Source organism: Eschrichtius robustus, chromosome 11, assembly GCF_028021215.1.
Source record: "Eschrichtius robustus isolate mEscRob2 chromosome 11, mEscRob2.pri, whole genome shotgun sequence".
In the NCBI taxonomy this organism is placed as follows: Eukaryota; Metazoa; Chordata; class Mammalia; order Artiodactyla; family Eschrichtiidae; genus Eschrichtius; species Eschrichtius robustus.
The window spans coordinates 111,969,112-111,978,358 of NC_090834.1; the positions used below are offsets into that span (position 1 = coordinate 111,969,112).

Sequence of the window (9,247 nt, forward strand, 5' to 3'; positions counted from 1 at the left end):
GCACCTGCCCCCAGGTGAGCTGTGGACCAGGTCAGCAGCTCCCTGTCCTAATGCTTCCCATCATTCCCCAGCCTCGGACCTGCATGCTGGCTCTGGGATTTTTTAAGACGTAGCCAACAGGTAAGGCGTCAGTGTCTCACCACCCCCCTCTGCTCCTTCTACCGGTTGGTTTGCGTTTGATCCTGCGGCTGGCTGGTGACTTTTTTTTTAATGCAAGCGTTTCTTGGCTCTGCTTCAGTCGGGAGCCTCGGCTACACTAGCCAGAGCCCAAAGGTCCCACTGAGCTTTGGCTCCGTCTTTGGGGTCCTGTCTGATGACACTGAGTTACGAGACTCCCCGCCCCCTGCCAGTTTCGTGATCGTGCGTGTCTGTAATTCACCGTGGAGACCCAGCCTTAGACCCTCCACAGTGGAGGCCCCTTTGCCTTCTAGAAAGTCCATCCTGGAACGTGCAGGGCATCTTTTCCCCTCCCCCAGGGAGAGTATTTTGTGGGCGCTCATTTTTGCAGGGGGAGCCGGGCTCATCTGGGGGCGCATTGCTTCCCAGAGGCGCTGCTCACACCCCCGTCTGGTCGGCCCGTTCCAGGCGGGGTTCTTCCTGCCCCTGAGCGGCGGGGTGGACAGCGGGGCCACCGCCTGTCTCGTCTACTCCATGTGCCACCAGGTCTGCGAGGCTGTGAAGCACGGAAGTAGGTGACGTCTGGGGCCCGAGCAGGTTCCGGGGGGTCAGCCTGCGGGAGAAGCAGAGGGAAAACCCAGGTCCTGGGCATCGTGGTGGAGGTCGTATTCAGATGTCACAGCGTCACACCCAAGTCCCAGGGCCTGGGGATAGCAAGGCCGTTAAAGTCCCTTCCAGGGCCCACGTGGCTGTGTCCTTCAAGCCACAGGTGCCTGTCGCTGCCGTGTGTCGGCAGTGTGGCCCCAAGGAAAGAACAGGGGCCGTGGGGTCGGGCAAACCAAGGTTCACATCCTGTCACTCTGTGCAGTGACATCGGCCATTCCCTCAGTGTCCGCAGCCGAGAAACGGGCATCGCGGGGCTGATCTGGCGAGGTTACGGGGCGGTGGAGAAGGGATTAAATGGTGCAGGCACCTGGCACACGGCACGTGCGCTTCTGTCCGGTGGTTTTCAGATCAGGAAGTGCTGGCCGACGTCCGGACCATTGTGAACCAGACCAGCTACACCCCCCAGGACCCCCGGGAGCTCTGCGGCCGCGTCCTGACCACCTGCTACATGGCCAGCGAGAACTCCTCCCAAGAGACTTGCAGCAGAGCCGGAGATCTCGCCCAGCAGATCGGAAGGTAGCTGGTCAGGGTTGTCGGGCACGGCCAGGTGGCGGTGACGGCGGGAAGCTCCACCCAGGGCCACGTTTGTGGGTCAGTGAGCACCCCGGAGGCGAGCAGGTTCCCTCCTCGCCCCCCTCCAGCTGGGAGCACAGGCAGGCCCTCGCCCCTCCCGGGAGCGTGACCCGCCCTCTGCCCCTTTCCACCTGGCGGCCTCTGTGCCTGAGGAAGGTGGAGAGAGGGCATCTTTCCACACAGGGAGACTCGGCTCCATCCAGAATGTTCCATTTATTCTGCCTCCAAGGGAAAAACAAGAGGCCGCCCATTCTGTATGCGGAGCTCAGCTAAAAGCCGTCCCCGCCCATCAGTTCTCCCAGGGAGATGCCCAAAGGAAGTGAAAGCAGGGACATGAACAAATATTTACACATCTGTGTCCGTGACAGCGTATTCACAACAGCCAGAACGACTCAAATGTCCATCGACGGTTGAATAGGTAGCCAAAAGGTGGTCTGTTCATACAAGGGGATGGTATTCAGCCTTAGAAAGGAATGAAGCGCTGACACAGGCTACAACGTGGATGAACCTGGAAAACATCCTGAGTGAAAGAAGCCAGTCACAGAAGGACAGATATTGTGTGATTCCATTTCTTTGAAATGTCCAGAATAGGCGGATCCACAGAGACAGAGAGTGGGTCACTTGTCCTCAGGGGCTGGAAGAGGAGGGGGTGGGGAGAGACCGCTCGTGGGCACAGGGTTTCCTTCTGGGCTGATGGAAAGTTCTGGAACTAGAGGTGACGTCGTCAGTGTACTCACTGCTGCTGAATGGGGCACTTGAAAATGGTAAATTCTGTGTTCTGTGTTTCTGTTTTACTGTCTGCACACCTTCGCTTTCTCTTCCCAGCCGCCACATCGGCCTCAACATCGACCCAGCCGTGAAGGCCGTCATGGGCATCTTCAGCCTGGTGACGGGTAAAAGCCCTGTGTTTGCAGCTCACGGAGGAAGCAGCCGGGAGAGCCTGGCCCTGCAGAACGTACAGGTGTACCTCCCAGATGGGGCCGTTGTCCCCACTCGGGGGCCGCAGGGAACCCGGGGGACAGCCGGCACCGGGGTCGGCAGCCTGCCTGAGAGACCCTGAGTGTGCGGCCTCGTGACGAGGATGGGGGTCTGCGTGTGTGTGCGTGCGTGTGCGTGAGAGTGTGCGCATCAGCGTGAGGGTCTGTGAACGTGGGTGTGTGTGTGCAAGTGCGTGCGTTTTCTGCATCTTTGGGGGGCGGCTCAGACGCAGCCCCACCTTCCAGCCGGCTGCAGGGGAGCTGGACCCTGCGTGGTCCGTGGAGGGAAAGAGGGGGCCTGGGCTATAGCTGCCTGGGTCTGTCCTGTCTCTCTGTCCCCTTTCTGCGGGTGCGGGTGGCCTTGCCCAGCAGTGCAGGGAGTGACAGGAGGGACCGCGGCCTCCCCCGCTGGCTTTGCAGCCCTGTCTCACCGCGGCCTCGGGCTTTGGTCCTTCCATCTGTGTGGCGGAGCGCAGGAGCCCATGGCGCGGGTGCGGGGACCACGGGCTCCCGGACCCTCTGGACGCTGGAAGCTCCGGCATCACTTAAACTTTCCCGTCCTCCTGAGGCTGCTGGGAGAGCCCCTGCCCCGGGCGGCAGGGAGGCGGTGTTCGCATGCACGTCCCCCACCCCTGCCCCGCGCGGATGACGTTCCCCTCCTGTGGTCCAGGCGCGCGTGAGGATGGTCATTGCCTACCTCTTCGCTCAGCTGAGCCTCTGGTCCCGGGGCGCCCCCGGCAGGCTTCTTGTGCTTGGATCTGCCAACGTGGATGAGAGGTGTGTGGCCCTTGCTCTGGATGAGTCCCCTGGTTGAACCACGGCCACTCCAGCCGTGTCTGTGTCTCCCGCGCTCTGCCTTAGCTCCTGATGCACCTTTGAGAGCATCCGATGGGGGGAAGAGGCACAGGGGTCAGGTGAAAACGGTCATCTCTTCTGGCCTGTAAATCCTGGCCCTTGCCCACAGACCGGACCCTGTTCCTACCGTCAGCCATCCGTTTAACGGGACAGGGAGTGATGTTACACCCACCTCGGGGTTGCTTGAAGGAGCCCCGCTCAGGGCGGCGCAGGTTTTAATCCCCCTTGTCTGGGACCCAGGGGGTCTTACACCCCAGCTTTGCACCCTCATGGGAACCTGGAGGGCTGAGTGGTTGGTCTTTCTCTTGAAAAGTGGGGAGAGGCCAGCCGTGTGAGTGCAGGTGGGACAAAGGCCAAACAGTACCCACAGCACAGGTCAGCAATGGCCTTGGCGGCGTGGAGCTTGGGATGCGGGTGGAGAGCTGCGGTCATCCAGTGGTCCAGCGAGAATATGGTAGCGGTGGTGGTGGGGTGGAGAGGGACGGACGCTTCGAAGGGGTGAGCGTCGTGGGGTTGAGGTGACAAGTGGGCACAAAGTCGGTGGCTTCAAGACGCAAATGAATTATCTTACAGTTCGGTAGGATAGGGGTTCAACACGGATCTCACTGGGCCAAAGTCAAGGTGGCACAGGGCCGGTTCCTTCTGGAGGCTCCAGGAGAGAAGCTGTTTCTCGCCTTTTCCAGCTCCTAGGGGCGCCTGCGTCCTTTGGCGTGTGGCCCCTTCCTCTGTCTGCAGAGCCAATGGTGCAGATTCTCTGTGCCTTTCCTGTGGCCACAGCTCCCACTGACTGACGCCCCCCTCCCACCAGCTCTCTCTTCCACGTTTAAGGACCCTTGTGATTGCATTTAGGGCCCACCCCATAATCCAGGGGAATCACCCATCCCAGGGTCCTCAGCCTCATCTCATCTGCGGAGTTCCTTTCTCCCTGTATGTGTATGTATACAGGTTCCGGGTATTAGGATGTGGGCACTCTGGGGGCCACTCTGCCCACCACAGGAGGTGTCTAGCAGTGGGGAGGTGGCCCTGCTTCTGTCGGCTCGGCGTCCGTGTGCACTGAGGTCCTGCCCCTCCCTCTGAAGGACCTCCATCCCTCAGCTCCCCGCTCCGCTGGCCCCAGCCCTCCCCTCCCAGACGGGCCGCTTCCAGGCTGCTGCTCAGTCCCCAAGCTGCTTCTCGGCCCAGACGTCTCGTCTGGCTTGCTGGATACTCCTCCTCGGCTGTCAGTAGCCTCTGCCCCTTCCCCAATCTGCCCCAGCACATCAGGCTTCTCCAAGACTCTTGATCTGCCAAGCTCTGGCCCCAGGGCCCTGGAAGAAGCGAGTCTTCGGATGCCCAGGGGCTGGATGGCCAGGCCCCCAGGTTCGTGGAATCTGCAGCCCCTCGGATCTGCTGCATGGACACTGCGTGTTCTTTCTCCTGCTGCAGCCTCCTCGGCTACCTGACCAAATACGACTGCTCCAGCGCAGACGTCAACCCCATAGGCGGGATCAGCAAGACGGACCTGAGAGCCTTCGTCCAGCTCTGCATGGAGCGCTTCGAGCTTCCCGCCCTGCAGAGGTGCGTGTGCGCCCACGAGGCCTCAGCTGTGGCCCCTGAGCCACCGGGTATGCGTCTCAGCACAGCCCCGGGCCCCCCTCGCCCCCCTCAGCCACCTTCCGTAGCTCCCATCTCCTGATGGAAAGAGTCCTGCACTGCAGGGGCGCTTGGGGTCCCGGGACCAGGCACCCCCTTCCTTCCTGTCGGTGCTACCCTGGCTCTGGCCAGGTCAGGCAGCCGCTGCTTCCCTCTCCCCCTCACCACCCTTCTCCCGCCGTCGTAAGGCCGGGAGGTCTGTGTATGCCTCCGTCTTCGGGCTGAGCGCGCCTGGTGCTTTCATGGCATCTGTTGAGTTAACACGCAGGTGTTGTGCTGACCTCTGTGTGTCTTGGCCACAGCATCCTGGTAGCGCCGGCCACTGCCGAGCTGGAGCCCTTGGCCCATGGACGGGTGTCCCAGACTGACGAGGTAACGGCGGTGGCTTTGTCACTGTGCTTCTTCCCCCACCTCCCTGCTGCTGGGTTCCTTCCTGGCCTCCTTTCTGCCCCAACAAGCCATGCTCCATCGCTGGGTTCCCGGCCTGGGAGCCCCGGGCTCAGCGTCATCCATTGCTGGCCTTCAGTGTTCAATTCAGGTCCCTCGAGGTTGGGGCCGGGAGGGAGGTGATGAGGCGAGTGGGGGGGGAGGCCTCGATTCCATCTCCAGCAGAAGTTTTAACCTGTCCCCCAGCGCTGACTTGCTGTCACTCATGAGACGCATCTCTTTTGTCCCCAGGAAGACATGGGAGTGACCTACGCGGAGCTGTCGGTCTACGGGAGGCTCCGGAAGATCGCCAAGATGGGGCCCTACAGCATGTTCTGCAAACTCCTCTACATGTGGAAGGACGTCTGCACCCCCAGACAGGTAAGCCATGTGCAGTGTCCTCAGGGGGTCGGCAGGTAAGGTCACCTGGTGGGTGGATTTGACTCACAGGAGCAGGTGGCCACGGTGTGACCTTAAAATGAGAACACTCGCTCTGTCTAAGGAGCTACGGCCCAGTTTCCGGCTCTCAGCAGCCCGGGCCTTCCTTCTGCCCTGGCTGAGTCCGTCTGAGTGGGGCTGGACCCCATCCTAACCAGCAAGCTCCTCCTCCTCTTTGGGGGGCAGAGGGCAAACTCTGAGGTTGGAATAGCGCTGCTTTTCTGCGAGTTGTCAGGCTCCTTAGGGCTGAAGCCCACAGACGGAGTGGTCCCCGCAGAACCGCCTGGAAGCCTCATGAGATACATCTTCCCGGGACCCCTGACCAGGTCTCCTGATGCAGCTTCCGTGGTGCTGGAGTCAGGAGCCCACGTCTTCAAAGCTCATCCCGCTTCCCCAGCCCGAGCAGTGGCACCGGTCCACTCCTGCCTTCGGGGGGTTCAAAGGCAGCCGCGTTGCAGGGGGCGGGTGCTGTCAGCTGGCACAGCCCAGGGCGGTGCTGCCGGGAACACCAGCCTGGGGTCCTTCCGGCTTTGCCAGCATCAGGCCCTGTGCATCCCTCACCTCCCAGGTGGCCGACAAAGTGAAGCGGTTTTTCTCGAAGTATTCCATGAATAGACACAAAATGACCACACTGACCCCCGCGTATCACGCCGAGAGCTACAGCCCAGACGACAACAGGTTCGATCTGCGGCCGTTTCTGTACAACACCCGCTGGCCTTGGCAGTTCCGCTGCATAGAAACTCAGGTAAATCAGGCAAAAATGGTTTTTCTCCCTGTTAAACGTCTGTTGAGGGAATATCAGCTCATTTCCATTGAGGACTGAGAAGCTTTTTAATATGTACGGTGGCATTTTTTAGCGTCCTTCTTTCTGCAAAGGTTTCAAGTAGGTTTCAAGTCAATCAGGGCATGAGCTCTTTTTGGCTGTGCTGAGGATGCTAAAATTAGGGGCTACAGCACTGTGTCAGCGTGGTACCGATCACCGTGATTTCTACACTACTAGGCTATCCAACTGGCTTCACATCTTCTAAACCATCTGTTTTTCCTCTTTTTCCCTAATTACCTAATAGTAGAACCATCTTGCCTGAGAATTCAGGCTTCTTTTATACTAAAAGGGGAGGGACTAAAGTCAAACATTTCCTGGCTCCAGGGGGGATGTGTTTTTTTCTTCCTCCCTGCAGCCATTCATAGGTGGGCCTGGTCAGGATGTTTCCTGTGAGCTAAACAAAGGTATTTTAGCTTAATGTTCATGACCCGGGAGGCAGGGTTCCCAGAGATGGGCCATTATGTGTAGTTTAAGCTTATAGGCAATATCCCTTTAGTGATGAACTTGTAAAAGAATGAGCGCAGCGGCCGGCGCTAGCCGGCGGGGAGCGGGGAGCAGCCATGAGGAGACGATGGGCAAACTGAGATGGGACGCAAGCAACACCGCACGGCCGTGGCCGTGGCCCTCATCCAGGGGCCGTCAGGCTATGTCTGGAGACATTTTTGGTTCTCATACCTGGGGTGGGGGCTCTGCTGCCACATATAGTGGGCAGAGTCCAGGGATGCCGCTAGAACGCCCCGTGGTGCACAGCACAGCCTTCTCCCCCCGCCAGGTATTAGTCAGCCGTGGGGCCTCGCTTCCACCAGTACACACTCAGCAGCGGGTCCCCTCACCTCAGGCCTGTGGCTCAGAGGGTGTGCAGAGACCCTCAAATGGAGAAAAACACATGTGGGTAAAGATGGAACTCACCTGGAGTCTTCTAGCCCAGCAGTGACCCCCGTGCCCGGGCCAAGGCACATCCTTCCGGACTCCGGATCCACCCACATCTCATCACTGAAGATGCTGTCGGAGGACCTGCTTTTTCAGTCCCGTGACCGCGACCCTCTTTCGGGTGAATCGGTGCATTGTGACGGCCTAGCCGTTCAGGTCCTCGTGGTGGCGCTGCATCCTCTCTTCTAGGTCCTCCAGCTGGAGAGAAGACAGCGTCAGGACCTGGACGGCGTGGACTGAGCCCGGGTCCTGCGCAGAGGGCTCCCCTCCCGCGAGGACGCGCGTTGCACGCCTGCCTTGCTGGTGGCTGTGAGCGGGAACGGCTGGCGTGTCCACAAGCTCCGTCCGACATGTCTCGAGGAGAGGGATCTTTTCAGCCTAGTTTCTTTAAAAAAGGCTGAAATACAAGAGGATGCGATTTTAAACCCTCTTCTTCTCTTTTTTTTAAATTAAAAAATTAATTTAAAAAAATTAATTTTTAAATTAATTTTTATTGGCGTATAGTTGATTTACAATGTTGTGTTAGTTTCTGCTGTACGGCAAAATGAATCAGCTGTATGTATACATATATCCGCTCTCTTTTAGATTCTTTTCCCATAGAAGGCATTACAGAGTCTGAGTAGCGTTCCCTGTGCTGTACAGCAGGTATTGGGATGGACATACACAAACTACTATATATAAACCCTCTTCTTGAAGCGAGCGCTTTCCCCAGCCCCTCTGGCCCTTGTGCAGCATCTCCTGAGTGTCACCTGAGCCGAAGGAGGATTTTCCAGGCGGGGATGGAGGAGGCCCTGGGGGGTGGAGGGTGGTTCTAGAATGATTGTCCCCACCCATCACCCACCCTTGCAATCTTCGTAGTTTTGCAAAGCAGCCCTTTCTCCTTTTCTTCCTCTGTCCTTGTGTATGACTCTTCTCACTATAAACTGGCCCATTTCCCTGATTTCTGTGTCCTGGCCACCGTCATTGTCATTCCGAGGACCTAAACTTGCAGGGATGTAGATTTGCCTCCATCCTGTGCCACCAGGGAAGGCTTCACATGCTCTCGGGGCAGGCTGTGCGGTCACCATTCCTGCCCCCCGCCATGTGCTGCCCTAAGGAAAGACCCCGCCTGGGGGGCCAGCTGCCTGCCGTCCTTGCCAGCCTCCCCCTCCCATTTCGGTCTCACCGTCCTGGGTCAGCACCCAGGTTAAGTGGGACGGTTCCAGTGTGGGCGGGAGGAGAGAGCTGGGCTCTGGTTGCGGACCTTGCGGAAGGTCCAGCCTTGGGCCCGAGCAACACAGCTCAGCCCCCATTCTGCTGGAACACCAGGAATTCCTAAGGATCCCCAGGAATATTTACAAACTGCATCAGCTTGGACTTTCTGCGTGTGTGTTACCAAAAGCCTTACTCAAGAAAAGAACCTGGTGAACAAGGAAAGGAATTTATTGATTGACGTGCTGAGCAGTCCGGGGGAGTGACAGCTTCAGGCCTGGCTGGACCTAGGGTTTGTGCCATGTCATTGGAACTTGTTTCTCTCTTCCCCTGACCCTGTCTCTGTGTGCTGGCTTCCTCTTGTGGCTCCAGTCTTGCAAACTCCCAAGTTCAGATCCAGCAGGAGATTAGCACATGTGCCTTCCCCGTTTCTTCAGTACAGGCCCTGGGTTAGCTCAGTTGGGTCATATGCCCATTTCTGAACCAGTTAGCTACTGCCCCGAGGTCCTCCAAAGAGGACCACGGGGTGTTATGAGAATTAGGAAAAATAGATGGTGAGTTCTCCAAACAGGAACGGCCACTGCACACACCCTCAGGCCCTGGCCCGGGCCCAGGCTCT

The 9,247-nt window shown here is 58.6% G+C and overlaps 1 protein-coding gene across 2 annotated transcripts in view; it reads left to right on the forward strand.

Moving 5' to 3' along the window:
- Positions 1-7,912, forward strand: part of NADSYN1 (NAD synthetase 1) — a 32,874-nt gene extending 24,962 nt beyond the window's left edge. Inside the window, exons 12-21 of one of the 2 annotated variants that reach the window (XM_068554668.1) lie at positions 72-120; positions 586-688; positions 1,131-1,299; positions 2,182-2,317; positions 3,004-3,110; positions 4,614-4,745; positions 5,123-5,192; positions 5,499-5,627; positions 6,253-6,429; positions 7,627-7,912. In XM_068554668.1, coding sequence (XP_068410769.1) covers positions 72-120; positions 586-688; positions 1,131-1,299; positions 2,182-2,317; positions 3,004-3,110; positions 4,614-4,745; positions 5,123-5,192; positions 5,499-5,627; positions 6,253-6,429; positions 7,627-7,677 — 1,123 coding nt within the window. In that variant the 3' untranslated portion in view covers positions 7,678-7,912. The other variant, XM_068554667.1, reaches the window with a different exon arrangement.
- The last annotated feature ends 1,335 nt before the right edge of the window (positions 7,913-9,247 follow it).